General features: G+C 49.1%; 11 protein-coding genes across 11 annotated transcripts; 7 read left to right on the top strand and 4 right to left on the bottom strand.

The window, feature by feature from the left end:
• Nucleotides 1-67: 67 nt before the first annotated feature.
• M438DRAFT_367957 (uncharacterized protein) lies at nt 68-519 on the bottom strand (the record flags this gene model as incomplete). The annotated part of the gene is made up of 2 exons (XM_029908004.1): nt 68-155; nt 215-519. 2 exons carry the CDS (start codon nt 517-519, stop codon nt 122-124), a joined length of 339 nt encoding a protein of 112 aa, XP_029757495.1. The 3' UTR covers nt 68-121.
• A 1,047-nt stretch (nt 520-1,566) lies between these two features.
• On the top strand, nt 1,567-2,604 carry M438DRAFT_358023 (uncharacterized protein; the record flags this gene model as incomplete). The annotated part of the gene is made up of 1 exon (XM_029907213.1): nt 1,567-2,604. The coding sequence occupies one exon, from the start codon at nt 1,567-1,569 to the stop codon at nt 2,602-2,604; it is 1,038 nt and encodes a 345-aa protein (XP_029757494.1).
• Nucleotides 2,605-4,846: 2,242 nt separating this feature from the next.
• Nucleotides 4,847-5,501, bottom strand: M438DRAFT_348159 (uncharacterized protein). Its single transcript, XM_029906073.1, has 4 exons — nt 5,263-5,501; nt 5,187-5,201; nt 5,079-5,135; nt 4,847-5,017 (listed from the first exon to the last, which is right to left on the bottom strand). Exons 1-4 carry the CDS (start codon nt 5,458-5,460, stop codon nt 5,009-5,011), a joined length of 279 nt encoding a protein of 92 aa, XP_029757493.1. The 5' UTR covers nt 5,461-5,501; the 3' UTR covers nt 4,847-5,008.
• A 760-nt stretch (nt 5,502-6,261) lies between these two features.
• Nucleotides 6,262-6,871, bottom strand: M438DRAFT_348157 (uncharacterized protein). The gene has a single exon (XM_029906072.1). The coding sequence runs from the start codon at nt 6,765-6,767 to the stop codon at nt 6,429-6,431; it is 339 nt and encodes a 112-aa protein (XP_029757492.1). The 5' UTR covers nt 6,768-6,871; the 3' UTR covers nt 6,262-6,428.
• Nucleotides 6,872-6,945: 74 nt separating this feature from the next.
• Nucleotides 6,946-8,323, top strand: M438DRAFT_78214 (uncharacterized protein). Its single transcript, XM_029910318.1, has 3 exons — nt 6,946-7,733; nt 7,790-7,887; nt 7,956-8,323. The coding sequence occupies exons 1-3, from the start codon at nt 7,252-7,254 to the stop codon at nt 8,204-8,206; spliced, it is 831 nt and encodes a 276-aa protein (XP_029757491.1). The 5' UTR covers nt 6,946-7,251; the 3' UTR covers nt 8,207-8,323.
• M438DRAFT_348156 (uncharacterized protein) lies at nt 8,285-9,134 on the bottom strand. Its single transcript, XM_029906071.1, has 2 exons — nt 8,928-9,134; nt 8,285-8,871 (listed from the first exon to the last, which is right to left on the bottom strand). The coding sequence occupies exons 1-2, from the start codon at nt 9,003-9,005 to the stop codon at nt 8,440-8,442; spliced, it is 510 nt and encodes a 169-aa protein (XP_029757490.1). The 5' UTR covers nt 9,006-9,134; the 3' UTR covers nt 8,285-8,439.
• An 845-nt stretch (nt 9,135-9,979) lies between these two features.
• On the top strand, nt 9,980-11,505 carry M438DRAFT_348155 (uncharacterized protein; the record flags this gene model as incomplete). Its single annotated transcript, XM_029906070.1, has 2 exons — nt 9,980-10,996; nt 11,056-11,505. Coding segments are annotated over exons 1-2 (1,144 nt in total), but the record flags the coding sequence as incomplete, so codon positions are not given.
• Nucleotides 11,506-15,665: 4,160 nt separating this feature from the next.
• On the top strand, nt 15,666-18,317 carry M438DRAFT_338076 (uncharacterized protein; the record flags this gene model as incomplete). The annotated part of the gene is made up of 1 exon (XM_029904070.1): nt 15,666-18,317. The coding sequence occupies one exon, from the start codon at nt 15,666-15,668 to the stop codon at nt 18,315-18,317; it is 2,652 nt and encodes an 883-aa protein (XP_029757488.1).
• A 39-nt stretch (nt 18,318-18,356) lies between these two features.
• M438DRAFT_338075 (uncharacterized protein) lies at nt 18,357-19,529 on the top strand (the record flags this gene model as incomplete). The annotated part of the gene is made up of 1 exon (XM_029904069.1): nt 18,357-19,529. One exon carries the CDS (start codon nt 18,357-18,359, stop codon nt 19,527-19,529), a length of 1,173 nt encoding a protein of 390 aa, XP_029757487.1.
• A 778-nt stretch (nt 19,530-20,307) lies between these two features.
• On the top strand, nt 20,308-21,780 carry M438DRAFT_399301 (uncharacterized protein). Its single transcript, XM_029909407.1, has 2 exons — nt 20,308-20,796; nt 20,854-21,780. Exons 1-2 carry the CDS (start codon nt 20,699-20,701, stop codon nt 21,557-21,559), a joined length of 804 nt encoding a protein of 267 aa, XP_029757486.1. The 5' UTR covers nt 20,308-20,698; the 3' UTR covers nt 21,560-21,780.
• A 344-nt stretch (nt 21,781-22,124) lies between these two features.
• M438DRAFT_408071 (uncharacterized protein) lies at nt 22,125-24,099 on the top strand (the record flags this gene model as incomplete). Its single annotated transcript, XM_029909932.1, has 2 exons — nt 22,125-22,247; nt 22,548-24,099. The coding sequence occupies 2 exons, from the start codon at nt 22,125-22,127 to the stop codon at nt 24,003-24,005; spliced, it is 1,581 nt and encodes a 526-aa protein (XP_029757485.1). The 3' UTR covers nt 24,006-24,099.
• Between the last annotated feature and the right edge of the window lie 695 nt (nt 24,100-24,794).

Genomic DNA, 24,794 nt, shown 5'->3' with positions numbered 1-24,794 from the left:
GGGATTCCTGTCATCCATGTATGAGCATTCACGAGTTCACAGATTGCACAGGGACGAAAGAAGCAGTGAGCATCCAAGGTATCATTTCAGCTACTCCTACACGCCCATAGCAGAGCCATCATCACCTCCAGAACCATCCAGAATACTGGTCGTTGCTGCGTGCTGTCAGTAAACATGCGCAAGATGATAGTATAGAAACAATGACACACTTTACTTCTCCTCCTCCTTGACCTTCACCCCTTCCTCCTGCTTGACCTTGGCGGCAGCAGACTCCTTCTCTACTCTGGCCTTGGCCATTGACCTGGTTTCGGCCCTGTTGGCGGCCTCGGTCTCTGCTTGCTCCTGCTCTCTTCTTGCCACCCTCTCCCTTCCCTCTGCACGGAGATGAGCTATCTCCTCGTCGGTGGTGTCGACGGCACGAGGGCGGAAGAGGGTGTGCCCGTGGGTGACCCCAGGGTCTTTGTTGCTGTTGTTGTTGGCCGTGGCCTTGTTGTTGTTGTTGTTGCTGTTGCTTGGCATGCTGAAGAGGTAAGAAGGGGTGAAGAGATGATCTAGGAAGTGACTCACGTTTTCTTGAATGTTTTTGCAACACAGGGAAAAGATCAGTCCGGGTGAAAGCTTTGTTTATATGCCTTCCAAACACGTCTGGGCTTACTAAGCGAACGAGTGTTTCGGACTACTCCATCGGTACTAGTCATTGACCACACACTCCCCACGCTGCATTACTACTGGGTGATTTGCAACCTTCCGTGTTCTCGACTCTTGAGCACCAGCACCCTTCTTCTCGGGCACCGCTTGACTTACCAACACGTCGTCTATCTCCTCTTGATGCGCGGCTACAGGTGACATACATGTTGATGCAGAGAATTTTCCATGTCACCTGAGGGATCCATTGAGAGTCAATCACAGCATTCAACCATCCAATACCGACGACATTCCAGCTACGCAAGAACAGCTCTCACCAGCACATCAAAACTCAGTAGTCTATTGCTACTTGCCAAGACGTCCATCGAGAGCCCGCAACTCTGATACCTTATCGACACTACTTGGGGGCCTCCTCACATAGTCCTCGCACCTCAAAGTACCCCATCCAATTGCAAGAATAAATCCACATCTTGAGGAAGGACCAGAGAGATCAAGAGAACTTTCCCATCGAGACAATCAGCAGACATAGTATTGTCCTTTTTTCACCTTTGACCATCACAACTTCGCCCACAACTTCGCTCTCCTCCAACAAACATCAGTTGAAAGTCATCTGAGGCAAGAGAACTACCTCGACACTTCTGACAGCACGCTCAACTATCACACCAACATCTACCTCTTGCACAAGATAACATCTGCCGGGGACTTTCTGAGACAACACGACTACTTCGACACTTTCAGCAGCACGCCCGACTATCACACGCACGCACACCTCTTACGCAAGATAGTATCGACCGAACCTACCTGGCACCTGACAGCACGTGTAAGTACGCTATACCACGCTCACCTCATTGTCATCAGCAAGACTATGCAGTACCTCCCTCATCACATTTCGACAACGACTTCTGATCAGATCCCGCGCCCATGACAAGCACAAGCCTGAACATGGGGCAGAAAAGAAGTATAAGGCGCCCGCCACGGCCCGTCGTTCCTTCCTATTCCGTTCAACAAACACCCATCGCACCTTCCCAATTCTACGGACCGCCTCTCGGATACCCACCCGTTCCGCAAAGGCAAGTCTTGATCATGAAATACACCTTGGACATCTACCAGATGGACCCCACCGGCCAAACTTCCGAGTCCATCTTCCGTGATTTGGATCCTATCGCCTTCCAGAAGCACTCGGCATTCGGTCGTTACTCGATGTCGGTATGCCCCCTAACATGGTCATACCGCAGCCCAGCAAAAAGATTCATCCAACTCGCCTTCGGCCCAGCCATGAACCATCCCTACATGCAGCCCAACGCCTTGAGATATGTCTTTTGCGCCATTAACCGTACTCGCAACGGCAAGAAGATCTTCCTCGAATTACCCGCCGACCTCTGTCTCTCTGTGCAAGTCTATCAGGTCTTGGTCATTCTTCAGATCAAAGACTGCATTGGTCCTCTTCATGGCCATATCAAGCAGATCATCAAGGACAGACCACTCTCGGAGGCTGAGCTGGATGTCATGCAAACCTGTCTGGAAGTGACTTGCCCTGGTCTCTACTGGTTTGCGGTCACGGTACAGGAAGAGCGCGAGGAGCAGACTCTGCAGAATGAGCTAGCTCACGAAGACGGCCATTCCAGCGAGGATACTGTGATTCGGGATGCAGAAAGCCCTGACACAGACTCCGACGAACAGTCGGGAGCAGGTGAAGATGACGGAAGCGAAGGCATGAGCTCGGGGTGCGAGGCAGCATCAGGCAGCAATGGCACTCACACTGAAAGCAGTGAAAATGGCACTGCTGCCACATCATCCGAAGAAGACGGTTACCCAGCAGACGACGACTTGCCAACCACAAGGTACAAGCGTCGTCGAAGTTCCAGTGAGCCTACACCATATCTAGGAAGACTGTACGACGAGCCACCGCTCAACTCAGCTGCGTTCCGAGAAGACTCAAGCGAAGACCTCGAATGGTGAATCAATCCAGGTGGACAAGGATGAACGCACTCCACTAACCACACATTACACACTTTCGATACAGCGATCAAGCAAGAAATATTGGATAACGAAAAGCACGAGTCCTGAAAGTTGGATCTTCGCTGCAATCACCCTTCTGTTCATAAGAACTCACCAGGTCTAGAATGCTAGATCGAGAAAATGCAAAACATTGGGAAATGCCCACTCAATTGATGAATCCGTCGTGAGCACCATCTTACTGTGATACTTACTCCGTCTTGTGTCAAGTGTCAATCATTGTACTTCGTTATTTCTTTATCCAAAGCCTGTCCGAATTTCAAAATCTCTCCGAGCCCAAGTTTGCCCTTACTTCTCCACCGGCGACTTCAAGATAAGTAGAGCTCTCAAGCGTCTGACATGGTGGATCTCGTAGCCTTCTTCTTGGTCCTAACTTTCGGGGTGAGGCCTCTCTGGCTCTTGATTCTATGCTACTCGGGCGGCGTCGAGCAAATCCAGGTGATGAGATACGGCGGGTTCATGGCCCGGAGTGATATGTTATATCCAAACTTCTCTGCTATGCTCCTCTGCGCGGTATTTGAGATCTGTCTGACATAGAGGTCTTTCATACTCATCTCTCATGGTATGTAAGGTCGAGCTCCAAGCATGGGATTCCGATCAAGCTGGTTCCTCTATACGGACAACTACACATGAGCAGATGGCTTTTTGATTTCGCTTCTTTCGCTGCTGAGAGAGAGAAGATGTCAGCGAATACCTTGAGCTATCGCCCTTCCTGAAGACATGTATATAGGCGTACTGGATGTTTGATGACGAGAAGGTAGTTCTTCAAGATGTCACCCTCCATTGGATGTTCTGACTCGATGCTTGGATAGCTAGGCGCATTCACAGCAACGTGGATCCCCACTCTTTGGGCTCCGCCATGGCTCAACAACACAAAACTAGCGCCAGCCATGAGCCCTCCTCGTTGTGTTTACATCAGTTCTTGCTCAGACAGCCAGGTGATCCAGTCGTGCAAAAGAATCACCATACATCTCTCCCCAAGGCCAACAGCAATCAATCCAAAACCAGGCAACACCATCCCATCACCACCGCCAAAAAAAGCGCAAAAAAAAGATAATCGCCACAGCGGAGGATCGAACTCCGAATCTCTGCCTCAACACCTGACCTTTTCGAGTGAAATACCGGGGGGGTGTAATCCATAAATACAAATTCTATCCAATAAGACGCTCGTATTCCAAATCATCGGTACCACACTTTCAAAGGGGATAGTGCTGGGCAACGCTCTGCCATTGAGCCACTGCGGCTGGTTTCGTTGGGGGTGGTTGGTTTTTTTGGGGTTGTGTGGTTAACCTGTTTTTGGGAGGTGAAGGGGAGATGGTGTGAGATGATGTGGATTGTTGATTTGTTTTCTACTGAGGTATCATGTCTTGATGCACGAGCTGTACACTACCGAGCAGCATGGTGTCAACGTGTACTACCTGGTCACGGTTAACAAGGTCCCCTTTCCACTGGGGCGCTGCTTCGCAGTCTTGGGCCTGATCCCTATACTTGTTCTCCTCCTCATGTCTCCAGCAACACTGACATGTCACACCACCACACGGAGGTTGAAGACACGTCGAACACAGCACACCCCCAAAAACTTACCTCAAAGCCATCAACTCGGCGAGGAGACCATACATGTCTTCTCCTCAGCCATGTCTCCATCTCCTATCACTCCCTGGTAACCCTGTCACTTTTCCTTACTGCTTACTTGTCCGTCTGATATCGAACACAGGGTTTAATACCCCATTCGTCTGTTAGCGAACAATTTCTGCCACCATCCGCGAGTGTCAAGCCCCGTTTCTCCTCACCTTCTCAGCCGTCGGCTGACGCAGGAACGTGTATCTTCGAACGCACATCAACCACGAATTTTCATCAATAAACTTCCACTTAAGACAGTCTCCTGATCGAGCAGCTAACATACCCAAGGCAGGTCGCAATATCTCGTAACTCTCTGTCATGCATGCATAGTGGAGTTACTCATTCAGATAGTGTTGAGGTCTCATGGTTGAAAATCCTATTTCGCAAATTGTCAAGAAGGTCGCAAGGGTCGTCTGCCTTGCCATCTGCGCCTGCCGAAAAGACTATCATTGCAATGAGCATTTGGCTAGTCTTCATAAAGCGAGACATGGTAGGCGTGATAACGTTTGCGTCCATGAAGGGTGACAAAAAATATCAATAGAGGATGATATTCCTAGATAGAGATAGCTCGGAAAGTATGGTGTGACCGATATATGTGCAAAAATATACAGATGATATGTGACTGTCTACACTCGGAAGATTCTGACACTGCAGAGTCACAGCAAAGGAACGGTCAGGATGTTCGAATGGTCGATGCTTTCTTTGCAGAGGGGCTGTTAAGTCTTGCTTAGCAGCACTATATATTTATGTAAGCTTTTCGGTCAATCAAAGGTAGAGTGTCGATAGAGCACCCATACCTGAGTGTACGGAGCTTCGTAACCAATGCTGTCACCTGTAGCAGTGTGATAGTAACACTACCAATAGTCAGATATCGATTATGGAAGAAATAGACAAAGAATACTCACAGCTGAGATACAGCTCTGTTGCGGTCGCATGCTAAGTCAGCAACGCAGTGTCGTGATGATCTGTGCACAAACTTACCCCGCCGCCGTTTCCATCCACAGATTTTTGACAGGTGTGTTGTGTGCCTCCAACAGTGCAGATCTGAGGATCATTGGGATCACAAACACCGCAGAGATAGCCCGTGGATGTGTCACATTGTGGTGCAGGACACACGGAGCTGAGAACCGACGGGGAGAAGACTAAAAGAGTCGCAATCGCAGTATTGCAGAGTTTCATGTTTAGTGACGGAGTTGCGTGATCGGAATTTTGGAGGCTCTTGTTCAGGTTAGGAGAATTCAAACGCATCATTATCAGATCTTATATATTAGCATGACGAGCCAAGAAACTCGATTGAGTTCCCTCGATTAAGCGAATGCTAGGGATCCAATAATGTTTACTGCTTGTCCCACGAGTAACAGTGTATCTCTGTGCCACTCGGTGTCTACTCTATACTAGCAAAAGTCGTTTTTGATCATAATTCGTCTGTGATGTCTCTTCCGTGATTATACTTGCACCATAACAGACACTGAATGTCACTTCACTATCCTATAGACCATAGTCATTGCAACTAGTTGATGTTACTGATCGACCTTTTGCTCTAACAAAAGATTTTTCGAGATGATTGAAACCTTAAACCTACCTTTGCCAAAAAAAAAGAAGACGTCGGTGACACGTGCAGCTCATTCGGCCGTTAGGTCCCCGAAATGCCTTGGTACATATCACCGTTTTCTCGGATCTGACCGCACGGTCAGCTCCCGGCAAAGCCCAAAAAGGTTAAAATTTGCGTCACAAGGAGCAATTGTCAAGGTGATTTACAGTAGAATGCGAATAAGGAGTCGTAGCAGAGGACTTTCGGAATAGCAGCGTCGAAATGTTAACAGAGTAATTGCGGGTGTCTCTATTGAGAAAGAAAACATGCGACATTTCGATGGTCTGGAGAAAGCGCCCGAGTCTCGCAAGAGCTTGGGTCCGGTCCATGCAGGATTGAGAAAGCTGATACACGATAACAAGATGAACGAACGGCCAACTTCCGACAGTCAACCAACCACATCGTTCCTTCATACAACGCTTTAGTAGTCCTCCAAGGGCGGAGTCTGGTGCCGGTCTCTCCCACAGAACGCCGCCCAGACTCCCTTGCCATGTTACCAAACTTGGCATAGGAAGCAACATATTCGATTCGAGCCGCTCCCAGTCCCTGCCTTGTTTCACACTTGCTGCCACAGTTTCGAGGATCCGGCCCCACGCACTACGTATACCACAAAGACCTTCCTCAGTCGCAGAAAGCCGAACCATCGAATGCGTTGCAATAGTCGTTGGGCGCCGAGCAGGAAGCATCGGACAAACAAGGCTGACCGTCGGGATACATAGTGGTGTAGCAGAATCCCTACACCAGGCAATCGATCAGTCCGGTACCAGTCATTATTCAAGCGAAGACGGAAGCTACATACGTAGGTTCCAACGAGTTGGCAGGTACCTTCATCCGCGCCCACAACTGCGGACAGGATGGACTGGACGATTAGGAAGAAGAGGGCATAGGCTGGCATTTTCGTTTTGTTCTCAAGAGTTGACCCAGGGGTGCGTTCCAATTGACCTTTATCTGCCTTCGACCAAGCCAGGAAAAATCATCAGCGAGTAAGGTTGCGACAAGGGATCATTCCGAAAGCTATGTACTTAATACGCTGATTGTGGCGAATCAGCATCAACGAGCTTTTGCGTGTGCGAAAGCTCAATCGTCTGACACGAATATGTACAACGTACGCGAGACTTGTTTGTAGCTTGCAGCGTGAGGACTACGCCCGTGTGGCTCCAGCTCACTGCGGCAAGCTAGTGATACGCGTGAATCGTCACCATCATGGTGATTTCATTATCATCGCTATTGCGGCATACTTCGCCAGGTTGATCGACCTCTTACGCCCGAGCTTGGTAACTTACATCTGATGACCGGACAAGATGTTCTATAAAGCCGTCCGTCGCGAGTCGTAACAAGGGCATATTTTGACAAGCACACTCAAGTTTCCCATCGGTAAAATGCAGATTTTCTCCTCTCTCGCTGTCATCCTGGCACTGGGTCAATTTACCTTTGGCGCCATGATCGTGCTCGACTGTACTAACTTTCCAGAATCTTGCAACAATGACTGTTATGGCATCTACGGTCCGCCAAGACTACCGTCATCACTCACTTGGGACCAGCCGAGCAGTAGTGTCGAACGAAATCGCCGCCGCGGGTCAGGATGCACGATGTCTAATGGACTTTCAGCTTGCAACGCCAATTCAGGTGTCTCTCCGTACAACAACGATGGTCCAACTTGCGACGAGTACCCTTACGCTTCTACATCGCAAGGAGGCATGGCTGGTGCCACACTACGCTGTATGAGCCGCAGTGACAATAGTGCTGAAGGAGGATACCTCAGAGGGAATCTATACCGGAAACCAATCGCCAATGGGGGTTGTGGCAATGTGGCTCCGTGTTCATTCACCGTCGCAGTCGACATGAATACTATTGGAAACTCGTACATATCTTATCAGTCCTCTCAGAAGACACAACAGGGCTGACTTGTAATGCTAGGCCTCTGTGCTCAGGTGCGAACTCCGGAACATCGCCTTTGAACGACGGTCATGAATTCAAGAAACTCAGCGGTGGTGGCTATGCTGCCGCTAAGAGAGGTAAGTATATTGCATCCTTGGCATACACGAATCTCAAAAGCCGATGTCTAACTTGACCCGATCATCAGAGTTAAGTGATAAGGACATCTACGCTCCATTTCCCGATGGCAATGGTACCTTCCCGATGCACCTTCGAAGGGAGTTTCTGATGAATGATGGTACTCGGATCATGCTTCTAACCACGGACTTGGATATGGTGATCCCTTCGGGTTTGATGGTAGCCACTAGTGGAGACGCAAAAGTCGTGATCCGCGAGCTTCTTGGACAGGAGAAGTCCCCTGCTTTGAGGCCTCTGGTGGCGGCGTCCTTTGTTGCATGATTTTATGGTGTCAGATTTCGCAGACCAGAGTCCGGGACCCAGATGATGGTATGTTGTCGTGTATTAGCTAATTTCAAAGTGGCAAGATTCGTGAATTTTTGGGTCATAATACTCTCAAATAGATGAAGCCTTCAATTTCTTATCACAAAAACATCAAGCTTACTTTACCCGTCGCCTAGCTAGGGAGCTGCAAGAACTGTGAAGGCCAACTAGCATGGGAGATCTAATGTCATTCAATCCCGCAAGATTCCACCCTCCCCGACCGTCTCTGCCAACTCGTCGATTGGAGGGTTGGCAATGGCCGCAGCAGCCAGATATCGCGCTGACACAGGGTAGTCAACCCGCAACGAACGAACTCCCAGGTCTCCAACATTGACCATGACAGCAGATTGCGTCTCGTCAGAGCGTTCATCCAGGACGAGGAACCAGTCGCTCTCCAGGAGATCAGATCCTGTATGCTCTATCATCTCTTTAAGTACCTCATGTATGCGAAAATAGCCCATGCCTAAGAATGGCCCTCGAACAGAAGTACTTGGATCCTCTCCTCGAAGTTCTGCAGAGGCACCGCTATAGGTCATTCCAAGATCTAGAATCAAGGTGAGGGTATGGGGAAGCCGTTCCTTGTCGTCCTGGCACTTGACTCTTTCAAGGAAGTTGTTTATAGCCTAAGAGATGCTTTATCAAGGGGTGATCCAACAAAGAATTTTTGAGCGGTTCGTACCTGGAGTGTGAGGTTGCTTGTGCAACAAACAGCGGTAAGACCTTCGTCCCCTTCAATCAACACATTCTCGATTGCCATAGTGTGTTATGCAAGGTCTGTTGTGGATGCTGGGTGCTAGATGCTGAGCGAACAAAACAGACGCGAGCAAGAGAAGTAAGGTGCGCAGTATGTCCTTGTTCTCTCCTTTCCGAAATACGCCATGCATGCGGGTACGCGATTCAAACAATCACATGGAGACAAATTATGACGTTTTCTAGGTGTGACGCGTCAGTCGGCGGAGAGCTCCGCGGAACTAGTAGCGTGCCGAACTTGCCGTTAGGGCTGATCAAACAGATCATCGCGCGATTTATCTTCTTGGTAGACCATGGCAGGAATGTGGCGCCATGATTTACGCTTTCAGCTATATAAGGATTGTCTTGTTACCCCTAACCCTGATACGGTTCGAAAACTGCTGAATTCATCTCTGTACTTGTTCACTACTCAACATGGCTGGAGTACGAAGCTATGCTAAACGCCAAATCTCCTATTGTAGCTATACGCGGTGCTTCATCTACCCTGACCACACAATGTTGGCATAGATCAAAGACGCACAATGAAGCTGTGAAAATTCGAGACGAACGATCATCTAAGCAGGATCGTAAGCTAGGCATGAGAGGCTAACGACTGTTCTAACGAGGGATAGACGTCTTTCCGCTCAATCCTCGCAAATACGAAGTCTGTAGCAAGAACACCTTGACGATCAGTCAGCTTAGGCTACCGAGCACCTGGGACAGGATCGAGGGGCTTCTGACCTAGATAGAAAGTTTGATAGTTTGAATATCGAAGCAGTACAGTACACTGTAGACTAGGCCTCTTAGCGTGGTCGTCTGCAAGCTATGCATGTAACTACCGGCGACTACAGAGAGATGATCCTAAACCCTTGGAACGAGTTTCCCACTCCTTATTCCCAGGACAATGAGAGGCGAGGTCACATCGCAGAGCTCGGAGGGTCGTTTCCGTCGCTGATAGCAGCGGTATCTGCCAGAATTATAGTCGCCGAGATCCAGGTAGGGCATTCAGCCATCAGACTCCTGCACCTTCTGGTTTTATGTTATACTACTTCCAGGCCTCTAACACAGGACCACTACTACAAATGGACCAAGAACCAGGCTCTCTCGCCAATCTCGCTCAATCTTGTAACGATGCTGCTATGTATATGAACGAAGGAGCGAGCCTTCTTCTCGCAAGTCCGCACGAAGTTCTGCTGCCCATCCAAGACAGAATCACGGCGATTAATGATCACATTCGAGCCTTACTCTCCGACATAAGCAAATCAGGAACCTGGAGGGATGCGTTGATGATCAGAGCTCAATCGCAGGAATCAACGAGCTTTCTTCCCATCTTGCCTTCGAATAGGATACAGAGTCACCCTTCAAGACAGCCAGAACTTGTCAAGGATCTACTAACATCAGCTATTGCGCAATTCGAGCCGTACATACCGGAACTGTTGAGCATCCAAGTCCAAACTCCCGACCTCCTCATTCAGGATCCTAGAATCATGCATCTGCATCCCATTCTGGCCCTCCAATGCAAGCGAAAGGCGCGGTCCATCAAGCTTTACGATCGACTATTGCTAGTGTGCTCTTGCATGTCACTCGCAGACGACTTTCACGCCTTTGAGAAGAGTCGTGGCTGGTCGTCGAAGCAAGAGATTCTAATCGCCGGCTTCCTCAGCGACTGTGTTCCGGCTATACAAAAGATTGGAAAGCATCTTCGAAGCTTCCTGGCGACGATGAACACAAATGTGGTCGACGAGCGTCGCTTAGATGCCGGCGTTCGTCTTGGAACAAAGCTAAATGTCATAGAAGCTATTAGCAGCCGGTATGGCCTTGGCTCCAGCCTAACTCTGGTTCTTGGATTTGAGATCTCCAAACTTTCTCGCCTGTTATATAAAGCTCTTACGGCACTGAAGGCCCTTTCTGCCCTAGATGAAGGTATTGATAGCATACTATCATCCTCAGAGGGCTTCGGTCTTTGGTGGTGCGAATTCAGACGTTCGTACAGTTCGAGATTTGCGAACATCAGATCGTGTAAGTTTCACCATCTTGCAACTTGCATCCCCCGATTTCGCTAACTTTCCTTGCCCTAGCTGGTAAAGAAAAGTTGGAAAACCCTCTTGGTGACGCGCCTAACATAGATTGTATCTCGAACGGGTTCTTTACAAGGCCTCAATCGCACCAAGAGATAGCACCACCATTCATGGATTTAGAGGTCATATCCTCGTTCCCAGATTATGCCAACGAGGGGTCCTATATGCCCGCATGGGATTGGAACACAAGCTTCAACACTGGATTAAGGTAGTCTTACGGGAGAGCTACCGCATCTAAAAGCAGGATCGCCTTTACTACGTATTGTGTCGGTATAAGCAGGGATGAAAGAGGTGCAACCAACATGCAGCCAAGTATGTTGAAGGACAGCATCGATTATACGAGTAGATAGATGATGATCGGATGACGCAGACTTGACTAGTAACATGTATTGTGGCTATGGAAGTTCATAACACGCTATAGATTCATCAGATAGGTGCTCAATTCTCCCGCTAGAACACATTTCTCCTTCTTAACAGCCACGCCAATAACATATGTCTAAGAGCCACATTAGGCAGAATTCCTTCTAGAATGTCACAGAATCAATTATCACTATCATTACGAAGCTAGGCGGCTACGGGGTCGTTGCACCAATAACGTATAGTAAGCTAAAACTAGTAAAGTTATAGTAGATAAGCCGTCGGCTGTCTTTGCCCTTATTAGGGGACAGCTAAGATAGTCTATGTGTCCCTTAGATGCACTAATCGTGGACAAGATCGATCATCTTAATCTTCTAACGCTTAACAAGATACTTATAGCAAAGCACTAGCGAATACAGAAGAGCAGGATGGTGCCGTCAAAGTGAGTCGCATCCAACTTTGCAGCAAGAACGCAAAGCTAGGCGTCGAACTCTCTTAATTGGTTGGCTGGTGAATCTGCTAGGGCTTGACCCTTTGCATCCGTCATGTCTTCGAAACTCTGCCTGTAGCTCTTCTCCACATTGTGGTTGAGGTTGATGCCCGGGAACATGTCAGTATGTTCGAAGTCGCCGGACTTTGCAAGTCCTTCGATCGAGTAACCAAGAGAAAGAGGTCTGTTGTATCTTGCCATGTGCTTTCGCAGTCCTCGACAGTCGAGGATGATTTGACGGATGCGTTTTTCGCACAAAATTCTTGATCTCGTCGCGGCATGTCGTTGGAGGCTGGAGGATGCCTGTGGAGAAGGTTGGACCCTGATGGCCGGGAATGTTCATGACGCAATCCGCATGAGCGGACTCAAAAGGAAAGAGGCACTTGACTTTGAGCTTTCTCGTTCCCGTCCCGCAACTTTTCTGACATCCCACTACTTGCTTCACCAGCACTCATCGCTGTCGCTAGTATTCTCTGCCTTTGCCATGTTCACAATCTCATGTGCTCGGTGCACTCTGCTCCGACACCCCAGCTTTCGGGCTACATCAACCCAACTCAGCCAAAAATGCCCCTTCCCTCCGAAGCTTTCCCGTCCACCACACAACCAAAAAAATCACTATCAACACACTGGTAATGGGCAGAAGATGGCATCTGAATGAGGAAGAAGGTAATTTCATGCTCTCACATGCTCACCGATCTCTCTGGAACAAGAAAAACTTTCGACCAAAATTTTCCAAAAAACTTCCCGAAACTCCACCACCTTCATCCCAACCCCTTTTATAACCCAAAACAACATCAGGACAAGCAAAAGGAAGGGTCTCGCCGGGAATCGAACCCGGGACCACTCGCAATTGGCTTAGAGTTTTCAAGGTTTGCTATGGAATAACCTCCCTAAGCGAGTATCATACCGCTAGACCACGAGACCTGATCAACTGTGATGAATTGATGGAGGTGCGACCAACCGGTGGACTTATGAACCTGTGGACAAGAGACTGCCACAAGCGATTAGACTTGGAAGCATCAAATAGGCCTTGGAAGAGTCAGAACAGATTCTCATCGTGCTCGTCTTCAACAGTCGGGCTCTCTGTCCGTCCTCTGTTATGTGCCAACACAAGGTCTGTTCGCTCTTCATCCATACGGTGGACTCAGGACGAGCTCTCAAGTATCCGCTGCTTCAAAGGCTCATCGTGAGTCTTCCGATGCCGATACCGAAACGATGTCCAGCTCTCTTCCGGCCACAAGTCGAACGCCAATCCACACTGATTCGATAGAGTAACTCTCAAACAGTGCGACAGGATACATATGCTTGCCCAAGAGGTCTGGTGCCCCGAACAAGCACAGTCTTTCATGAAGCTTCGAGTGGTTGCATTCCAGGCACGTCATCTTCAAGGACAAGCAAACAGGCACCAGCAAGTATCGATCTTTGTGAAGTCTTTACTCTTCATCGAGCATTGACTGCTGTCAAACAATAGTTTCACCTTTTTCCACCACCCACGGCAAATCCTCGGAAATTACCACTTGTCGAAGTTTTCCTTCTGCTCTCCCTCCGTTGCACACATCTACTTACCCTGGCCTGCAACTGTATCGTGCTCCTCGTCGATGCCAAGCACGCTGAGAGTGTTGTATGGCTACACCGAAATCTTGCCCCAACAATTGGGGTTGTGGTCTAGTGGTATGACATCTTCTTAGCATTGCTTCCATAGCATTACTGAGTGGAGAAGGTTCTGGGTTCGATTCCCAGCTACTCCATCCTTTTGCTCACCATTTGGTACCTGTAGAATGGTATGGTGGGTTGTACTTTTGGCCAGGGAGATCAGAAACTTTTTTCCTTTTTTCAATCTTTTCAAGCTTCGCCGTGGCGATCAGGTCCCGTCCGGTCTTCTCAAAGTGGTCGGCTCCTTTATGGGGCTCAAATTCCACCACATCACCCTGCTCGGCTTGTGGTCGGTCGAGTACAATACGGACTCATCACATCAGAGTCCTCCCACTGGATCCCGAGACAGCCGAGCCAGCTCTCCAAATCTCAATCTCCTTCTGCTGGGGAGGACATTTCCAACAAAGAAAATACGCAAACTTCCAAGATCAATTCGTCCGCTCAAACCCTCATCGCTCTAACCCTCCTCGCTCTACTGGATTCGATCCACCCATTGGTGCTGGCGCTCTCACATTCGGCGTTTCGATCAAGACAAATGACCTCGCTGCCAATTAGGCCTCGTCCTTGAAGTTCATTTTGCGATCCGATGTTGCGATTGCTTATGCGGACAAGCTACGTGAAGTTCTCGGCGACTCCACTGCGCTGATCTCCAGTACGCCTTGCGAGGGAGCTGGATCCATCAGACTGCTTTCCAACCTTATCCAGGCGTACCTCTGCCTAGAACACAACGATACCAGTACACCGCCCACAGACACAAGCCTACCTCCGAGATTGAATCCAAGAGTTACACTGGTCGTGATGAAGTCAGATTTCGTGCGAAACTGTATACGACAAGATTGATCCTGGGGTTGACAGTCACATGAACAGCATACAATATCATTACAATGCGACAGTCCGTTCCATTGGTAGGGTCGGCACTCACTCGAATTTCGGCAGTTGAAAGTATCGTCGGGCTCATACTCAGAGATCGGGAACGCGAAACATGATTCTCAGAGTCAACTTGCTTGATGCCGAAAACGATGGCGAACTCTTCGAGGCGCACTTACTGATATGACGAACACTAGACAAGTCATGATCAACAGCCGCTGTGTTGCACCTGCCCATTCCATAAATCATGGTAGAACTACTCCTACCGCTCTGCTAGACTATATCAGAGCTCCACCAAAGTCAACCTCTCGCTCAAATCAGCGACATCCAATGCGATGTCGAGTGTCGGACAGGGAAGTAAAGGCCACTCTGCTCTCGCCAACAGTATTGCTTCCACTGCAGAGCCTCACAAGACCGACGACGATGAGCATAGGGGACCTGTAGGCAGGTAGAAAGTATCACTTCCCCGAACACGAAAGCTTACCAGCCCGCCACTGACACTGTTCAACGTGGTACTTCCTTTGCCATTGGAGGGAAGCGTCAGCACAGGGGGCGCAGTGCCTGGTCCGCTCCGAGCGTTGTCAGATTTACCGTGACAACAGTCACCATCAGCGGTACGACACGGGTCCTCTGCGGCAGCACCCTACTTCGGTGTCGAGGCTCAAGACTCCACGAATAGCAACCCGTCATCCTTCGGAAAGGTGATTTGCGCAATTTGACTGTGACGAGAAGCGGAAAGAGCAGTCGCCCATGCAAAGCGTCTAAGAGATGCGCCTGTGTTCGATCCAGTTGATCACCCCAATCGACCACCTCTTTGCTCACCTTCCCTATTGCGCAGCACATGAGTCCACGAGAGGTTATTGTCTTTCTCGTACGTCCAGCAATATGCAAAGAGATTTTTTTACAAAGAACCTTGGAATCGAAATCTTAATTGTCTGAAAAGCATCACCCCTATGGATAGCCGCACAACGACACCTTTCTTGCCATCAAAGAGGCCAACTCTGTTTGAAGGTTATTGCACTGAGATTCACATTCTTTTGAACGAAAGATATGTAAGTTGAGACTTGACGTTCAAGGAGAATGACAAGGGTAGTCAAACCAACCCGGAGTCGACAAGCGAAATCCTTGGCAGGGGCACGCCCCGCCTCTCAACGTGGTTGAACCTTGAAGATTTTGCCCAATCTGCAACGCCTATCGCACGTGAAACAACAACATAATTTTAATTTCCCACGATCCTACCAGCATGGCGAAGGGCCAGCTGTCTCCGGCTGGCAAAATTCTCAGAGAACCGTCGACTCCAAGAAGTACGAATGTCAACATCCCCACCAGCGACCCCATGGATCTGGATGCGCTAGATGCGAGGCATGCGGGGTTGCATTCCGATGTTCCTTTGTACCATGATGCGGCTTCGGAAGGTCTTGAAGCTACACGTAGCGACATGCACACTCAACCTGCTGCTGGACCATCATCGGGCGGCTTTACTCTACTCTCAAGACAGCTCAGGACTCCCCGTCTGAGTCGATCGTCCAGCACGAATGATAACACGCCTAGGGTTGTCGCACCGAGGGTATTATCCCAAGCACCAGAAATCAGCGGGGACAGCGATGAGCAAGACTCATCATTCTCGCAACATGCGGAAGAATATCTTTCGCCAGCTTGTGCCAAGTCAGAAACTTTATTTGACAGACATGTCCAGATCATCAGAGCCGCCGAGGATCTGATTGACGAAATGAAACACGAGTTGATTTTGATGTCTACTGAAACACCCGACATGACCAGAGAACAACGCCAACTACTCTTTGTCAAGGCTAGACGGCAGCGGGAATGGATCTTTTCGCATGAACTTTACCTGGCTCTGGTGAAAGTGACTATCGATATGACCAAGACCGTGTACGGAGTCGAGGGAGACGATCCTCAACAGGTTCTAGAGCAGCCTCGACGGAGAATCGTACGAGGATGGCTCACCGAGTCTATCAGACGTCTTCCTATACCTCCGGAGTTGAAGGACCCTGTTGTGATTGACCCCGAAGCAGAAAACATGTTCCAACAAATTTCACACTTCTTCCTTGTCAGTGTTATTGAGACAAATCTGGACACGGTATTCAAGGGACGATCTCTGCCTAGCGACACGGAAATAACCAAAATGTTTCTCAGGAACAACCCAGAAAAAGCTGAGGACTGGTCTGACGATATTGGTCCATGTTTGAGAAAGAAGATTGACCTGGAAGATGCAACTTCTTATTTCGTCGAGGATGTGCTCAATCGTCTTCAAGCAAGGACCGGTCCAATTATCCCAGCGTTGGAGCAGAGTGTGAACACAAACGCAAACGCAAAAACCATCGAATCGGACGGTGAACGATCGAGCTCGCCATTTGCATATGAGCAATCGGCAGAGCAGGGAGACACTCTGTCAAGCTCTTGCGAATGGTCAATCCAAAGTCCAAGCCAACGTGTATACGACCCATCATTTTTGGTATCAGAGGAGCCTTCGCTTCCAGAATATCAACATGACGAGCGGCATCGCTCCGACTTGGAACATGGACACGAATTCGAAGGACTAGATATGGGAACAATGGCTTCGACATTCCTGGACAACGACAGCCTCCAGTATTCAAATCATCAACGACGAACACGACTCGCACAACAGGATCGTGCAGGCTTTGAAGAAGCTACCGAGCATTTTGACTTGATGGATGACGACGACGACACTGTCTTGCAAGGTACACCGCATCCTGAAGCGACAATGGATGAACACGGAGTCGAGAACGGAGAACAACATCAGAAATCAATTTCTCAACCGAACTTCAGCAGTCTCACAAGACAAGGAACCCATGAAGTTATGGAAAGCCGTGAGCCAGTATGCGAAGACTCCCAGATGGATTGCCCAGTCGATCACTCCCACGAGCCAGCAGTACAGGCATTGCCGCGCCCAGATCAGCTTTCTGCACAAAAGCGTTTGGCGAAGCAACGAGTTGCTGCAATGTCAGCCGAAGACTGGGAAGAACTGCGTAACCGTAGATTGCCCAGCAGTGACCAACTGTCTGACTCGAGGTTCCTATCTATGTCACCACCACCCGCAATAGCCTCTAATCTGCGCCTTCCACTCGCTTTTGAACCCAGCCAGGCACTCTCCCTCGAGCGAGATACCCTGGCAGATGACCAGCCTCCAACATCATTCGAAGCACATGTAGCGACTGAAGATCAACCTTCGGCATCCGCGCCACAGACAGCAACAAACGATCAGCCTCCGATTTTCGATGAAGATGGTCATGCCGTTGATATCACAATGGAGGATGTGCCAGACCTTCCTGAAGGTCAATTAGCGCAGCCCGCAAGCTCTCAAGCCACCGTCCGAGCAAAATCGCGGAAAAGCGAACCTATCATTCTCATCTCCTCACAGAGTAGTTCTATCTTCCCTAGCGCCATCATGCAAGACGCGGACTTTATCACCGATGATGAAGATGACGAGATGTACACGAGCATACACCCCATGCTCGCTGTAGCGTCCCAAAGGTCTGCGGCTCAAACACCCTCATCGAGCACCCCCGCGTCAAGCGCATCAGCCAGCAGAACGCCAAAGCTCAAGCTCCCACCTCATCTGGCACCTTCTCGCAGAGCAGCACATCGCAAATCACTGGACCCGTCGTCTGCGATCCCAACGGCAGAAGAGAGGTTAGAACACAGTCAAGAAGAGTATCCACTTATCGATATTGTTGACGAGAAAGTCGTTGGTGGTGTGCTCAAGTACAGGATCAAGTGGCAACCCATCAACGGTAGAGCATTTGAGGATACCTGGGAGCCAGCGGACAATGCCAATGAGGAGGCTGTAAGAGATTGGGAGCTGATCAAAGAGCGGCAGAAGGAAGCGAAAGCGAAAGCGAAGAAGCCCAGGTGAAAACGCTCAAGTGTTGTTGCTGCCGAACCGGACGTGGAAATGGTCACCGAGCCAGTTGCACAGCCGGATGTGAGTATGCTTGCTGAGCCAATTACCGAGCCGAAAGTTCAAACGACCACTGATCCAGTCGTCGAATCGCCTGAGATGACGATATCCCGCATCATCGACGAGAAACACATCGATGGCAGTTTACAGTATCTTATCAGATGGAAGCCTGTCGGTGACACAACATTCCCAGATTCATGGACGGCAGCAGAGACTGCCAACGAAGCAGCGGTCGCGGACTGGATCAGGAGAAGGGACAGATATGATCCAAACGTCAGCGCGCGTGCAGCACCTACGCCCGAGCCAATTCCTCAACCCCTTCCCGGACCGCGGATCGAGACTGCTCCAGAATCTAATAACGTCAACGAGCCTGATCCCAGGTCACTGCAAAGAGAAAGCGCCGAAGCTCACATGCAGAGGAGTATCGAGGGCCAGAACCTGGCAGTCAAAAAGCGAAATGCCGCACGAACGGAGAAGCCCAGAGCTGAGGAGAATCGATGGATAGAGGCAGATCCGAGCAAACGAGTCCGCGATATACAGATGGAAGAACATATGCCCGAGGAACCACTCCCCGAGGACTCTCCAACAGAAGACAGTCAGAGGAGGGCCAATCCTTCGAGGCAACGATCCGCAGCGCAGCAAAAGATGTTCGACCGACTAAGCAAGGAGGACGAAATGGGGAAAGCGGAGGAAGCAAGGAAACAAAATGAACCCCTCAGTCAATATGCCTGTAGAGACACTTCTGCAGGGTTCTTCGAAGCCACCTTCATTCCCATCGGCAACAGACCGGTGTCTGCACAACATGCCAGACTGATGGCTCAAAAGGACGTAGCGTTACAAGTCTGGAAAGCCAACGGAAGTAAAGGAAAGGAACCTAAGGGGCCCGAAGATCTCAGAGACCACGCGAGACGCATAAAGGAAGAAGAAAGACGCGAGAGGCTCACGGCCAAAGCTGAGCGAAGAAAATTGAATCCACCAAAGCGGAAGGGCAAGAAGTGGAAGGCGGATAGGAAAAGGTCGATGGAGACACAAGTGGTAAGAGAAGCAGAGAAAAAGAAGGAGAAGCAGGCAAGAAAGAAGGAGAGGGAGGCTGTGAAGGTCATGCAGCAGGCTAGAGCGGCAGCAGCACGAACTGCAGAGTCGCAGGCTGGACCGTCTCATGCTTAATCATGTCAACCACGTCTCTCGACTGTCCTGTTCTACTCGCTTCACAAGACAAGCGCTGGCGCGAACAGTCTTGCCCTGAAAGAAATTGCCTCTATGATGGCATTCGACCATCGAGAAACAAACTCGCGAGTTGCCTTGCCAGGCAGAGAACGAAAAACAGGATATACCCACAAGGAAGATGTACAGACCGGATCTATGATTAATGGCGGAGGTTGATACTATTGTGCAGGACGTTCATCGACAACATTTCCTATGTTTGAATCAAATTGTACATAGCCATTTCTTCTATACTAATTTCTCTGATTCTGACACTCAAAGCTCAAAGGGTTCGCGGCATGATCTTTCGTCAGCATCTGATCACAGACCCATCGATAGATAGTCTTATGTCATTACTAAAATGGTTGTTTTACCATATCTGTGCAAGCCATGACCACAAAACACCTCTTCAGGAAGTCATGCCAAAAGTAGAAATGACAGCCGTTGGGGAAATGATGCAAAGCAAGATCATGACAGCATAAAAGTATGAAGACAGGTGGAAATGACGGCATAAGGTCCAAGCAGAGCATCATGACGGCATAAGATGCCATAACTTATCGAAGACGTTGTGCAAAAATCGATAAGAAATGCGATATCCCAGCCCCTTGTTGAAACGGGGAGTGAGCATACCAGACGCCAAGGATTGCATTCCGAAGCTTGCGGAGTCGGCTGAGAGGCACTTTTCTCATCGCGTTCTTCGTAGAACAAACGACTATGACTCCCGCATCGACATGTGAGCTTTGTAGACAGCTGAACAGACGTTCACGGGCTGAAACATGAAGAAGACAGGAGTCAGGAGCTTCAGAGATGACTGCCAAGAGCAACGAAACGGATGTCGAAACCATGTAACGGGCTCAGCCACACCAGCCTCCTGCATATGCGGACAAGCAGTTGGACGCGTTTCACATTGCGGGGATCCCTCTGAACTTGTTATTACACCCCTGCTGCCTGTCAGCTCATGGGCATCTCCTCACTCGGACTCCGAAAGCGTATTGCTGTTCATCTGAATACGCTGGTCGACTGATTTAATTTCAACCTTTTTCGCTTCTGAGGATCTCTGGTTTCTATCTCTCAGCACACGACTTTCGCTTATCTGTACCGTCATACTATCAACAACACACAAAGCGATCAAGATGTATTCGCGCTACATTAGAGACATGTCGTCTGAGGTGTCGGATGTCAAGAACACCTTTTCTGGATGGGATCAATGCATGACAAAGGCATACTGCAAGTGAGTGGTCGCTCCTTCCTGTTCTATTCACCATCACTAACATGCCCTTCCCCCCAGATGGCCAGTCATAGTCGGCATAATCGTCGGCGTCGTAATCGCGGCATCCCTCGTCTGGTGTCTCATCCGCTGCCTCTGCTGCGGAGTCGAATGCTGCTGCGGCTGCCTCTCCTGTTTCTCCTGCTGCACTTCCTGCTGCAACAACAATCACCACCGCAACCAAGGATACGCTCAACAACCCACCCCTGTGGCTCCCGTCTCGCAATTCCCCCAATACACTCAGTATCAACCCGCTGCTCAACCCGTCTACCGCTCTCAACAACATGTACCACAATACGCACATTTCGACGCTCCGTCCTCGAATAAAAATTTCAACGAAGACGCACTGCCTGCTATGCCCAGTTGGAGCCAAGGACGCACATTGCGCCATCAGGATGATGTGAATGAGATGGAAATGGGAAGTCTGCACAACAACAACAATCAAGCCTCCGCCGCTGCACCCATGCTGCCGAAGTCACCGAATGCGCATGTTCAGGAATATCCTTATCAATCCAATGCTGGTGCTTATGGAGGCGATTTGGGTTACTCTGCACCTTCGCCATATGCTGCTGAGCAGTACGGTTACGGGCAAGCTGCGCAATACAGTCCTAGAGCGCAGAGTCCTGGGTATGAGAGTAGTTATGCTGGTGCCGCGCCGCCTTCATACCACACCACTGCTCCTGAGGTCACGAGAAAACCTGTCGGTGGATCGTGGAGAGATCTTTGAGATTGATGTTTTCTGTTCACTGTTGCAAGTTGCATAGCGATGGCGTTTTTCTTTTTTGGGAAGGTTATGGAGGAAGAATGGATACCCGCTTGGAGGAAAGAGAGGAGGACAATGTGCTGGTTCGTGTTGTCTTCTTCTGCTTCAGTAATTACATCAGCATTAGGATGAGATCTATTCTCTTGTCGATTCACAATTCTAATAATCTTACAAATCTTCCATGGACTCTGGTCTCTTCATATCCCGCTTTTGGTCTTTCATTCCAGAGATCTTTAATCGAGCCTGTGAAGACGCAATGTGAGATGCCGGTATCTTAGCAACCGGTGACGCTGCTGACATGTTTGCCTGAGGGAATAGGGCTGATGAGTTCGATGAAGTGCGTGCAAATAGAAAGGTCCGAGGTTGAGTACGGCAACCAAGTTAAGATGGTCGACAAATGCGACTTGGCTGGCTGTCAAGCTCCAGTCAATCATCCGACGCTGAACAACCTTTTGCACACATGCTTGATTTGGATTCATCTTCCTCTCTTGCACTCTATTGCGCATGTGATTGCGAAAGACAAACCAACATGACGGCAGCATCGCAGGTGTTCGATCTGCCTGAGCTCGTTCGGGACATTCTCGATCAAGTCTACGAACAAGAATCCAGTAATCGGCTTCACAGCAACGATCGCCTCAAATTACAGCCTCTTGTACAGCTTCTGCTAGTGAATAAGACCTTCTACAGTTGTGGCACTGACATCATTTGGCGCAACACTCTTCCTTCCGCTCTCCTTAATATTCAACCCCGACAAAGGCAAATCTACGCCGACAAAATACGCTAGCTTTCCATAAATCAAATAGACGACACTTTGATGTGTGAACACGTGAGATTCCCGAGACTTGCAAGACTCAGTTGCTGTGTCTACGCAGGAGATGCCCCTCATGGTCTCGAGCATTACGTGTCCGCGTATTTGCAGGAGAGTCTTGAGCACCTGACAATTATCCCGCAGGCTTATTCATTAGAGGATGATAGAGGACCTCATGGACCTCAGGTGCCGCCCAATTTGGCGGGATTACAGTTGTCTGGGCCTCCTGGTATGCAGAACTTCCCACCATTCACTCCAGTGGCTCTCCAACTACCTCAGGAATCTCAGCTCGCTCCCGGTATGCCAAATCTTCTACCACTTCCCGATTCCATGGGTCCTCTGAGAGTCGCAGGACCTGGTATGCACCCTGATATGCCAGGTCTCCCGACACCCAACTCAGGATGGCAAACACCCCCACAATCATTCAAAATCGATAACCAACTCGATGGTCAGCTGCTCGACAAGATCTTGAACTCATGTCCTCGAGTTCAACACCTTGGACTATCACACAAGTTTGCATGTGGGTATTCATCGCAGTTCTCTCAGCACCTGTTGCACTTACTACGTAGTCTGAAACATCTACGTTCGTTGCGGATGGACTGTAAATGTTTGACAGAAGACGCGATTGTCTTTTTGATTACTCATCAAGGACTCCAGGTGTTGAAGGGTCTCCGTTGCGGGGCCGACAGGATCACAACAGCCATGAGGCGTATATCTCCTGCTCAATCTTTCCCAGCCCTTCGCGTACTTGATATGCATCTCGATCAAACGTCTATTCCGTTACTGCTCGAAAATGTAACGACCCTGCAAGAACTGAGGCTGACCGACGTCTCACCAAACGCCTTTGCAACAATTGGTAAACTCAAGGGGCTGACTAAATTGACTCTGACCGTCGATAAACAAGAGTCTAGAATACTCACGGATCACCATTTCTATGAACTCCAATCTCTTTGCATCCTTCGAAAGCTGTCAGTCACATCGGTGGAATTTTCTTATGTGCATGGTATCCAGGACTTCAACCAAACGATCGCCGCTCTGGCGACAGGGCTCCCACGACTTCAAGAATTGGGACTTATACTGTGTAACGTTTTCGATGGCGACGTCCTCCGCACAATAGGCACAGAATGTCCTCTACTCCACGACCTCCGAATTCAAGATTGCAGGTTGAACCAAGCAGATCTAGAAGAAGGCCATCACCCCCTCTTTCGTCGGCTCAAAACATTCGACATGAGAACGTTATATCTTTCAGGTCAACACGGTGACCTCATCTGGGGAGTAAGATCTGTAGGTGACCCTATAAATCAATCCACCACAATGTTCCACCACATCCCCGAATACTTTCAAAGCTTGAATGAAACGGAAGACCATCTCTACGAATCACGTATCATCGAACATCCACTCGTTACGCAAGTGCTGGCACAATCTATCGTGGAGAATTTTCCAAATTTGATCCGGTTTGATGTTTCGGCTTCGAGCAATGGAGCGATCTTGACGAGGATGTTTGAGGAGATTAAGGGTATTGCAGGTCCGAAGCCATTAGACGTGCCAAGATGGAACATAGCTTTTGGTGATGGTGATGATGACTATAGCATAAGGAACTAACAAGTAATGCTTTGATGTTCTCCAAAAACATGCAGAAGACCTTAGACGAGAAGCTCAAAACCCAGACGAACAGATACAAGGAATCTCACAAGGCATACTTTCTGCAAGCCCCACATCCGCATGCTCGCAGGGCAAAAAAAGACCACGACTGCATCACGTAGCTAACAACACAATCTCTACCACCCTCACACTCATAGCATCCTCTGACTCCAGCACAACAGCGCAAATTCCCACAAGCTTCTTAAGCCCCCGCCAAATAGAATAAAATTTTCAAACCGAATCGATCATCTCGTAGAAATTCACTTAGATGATCTACCTCTACTTCTGTATCTACCTCTATATCAACATACACATCTACATCTACCTCTATATCTATATATCCACATCTATATCCACATCTACCTGTCCTTCCGCGTCAACAATAGCAGAATCCTTAACACCCGACCCATTTCATCTCCGGTCCATGATTCCAGAACTTCATATATCAACTGTTATAAGGGAAACCCTCTCACAATGACATTGAAACTCGTATGTGAGAACAGAGTTTACGCCGAGAAGATAGAGAACGGGTGATAAAGTTGAGGGAGGAGGGGAAAGGCTCTAGAGGAAGGGCTTCAGATGGATAGGAAGGGAGAGTAGAAGAAGGGATAGGGGTAACGGTTGGAGGGAGGAGGGTTAGTAACAGGGATATCAATAGACAAAGAAATAGCGATAAAGATGCTAGGGAGGGGTCTTCGAGTAATTCTAGATGTATGACAGATGATCATTAAATCCGTAGCATACAAGTAG

This window comes from Aureobasidium pullulans, assembly GCF_000721785.1.
Source record: "Aureobasidium pullulans EXF-150 unplaced genomic scaffold scaffold_19, whole genome shotgun sequence".
NCBI classification, from domain to species: Eukaryota; Fungi; Ascomycota; class Dothideomycetes; order Dothideales; family Saccotheciaceae; genus Aureobasidium; species Aureobasidium pullulans.
The sequence above is the reverse complement of the archived record's forward strand: the minus strand, read 5'-3'. Positions and strand labels throughout refer to the sequence as shown.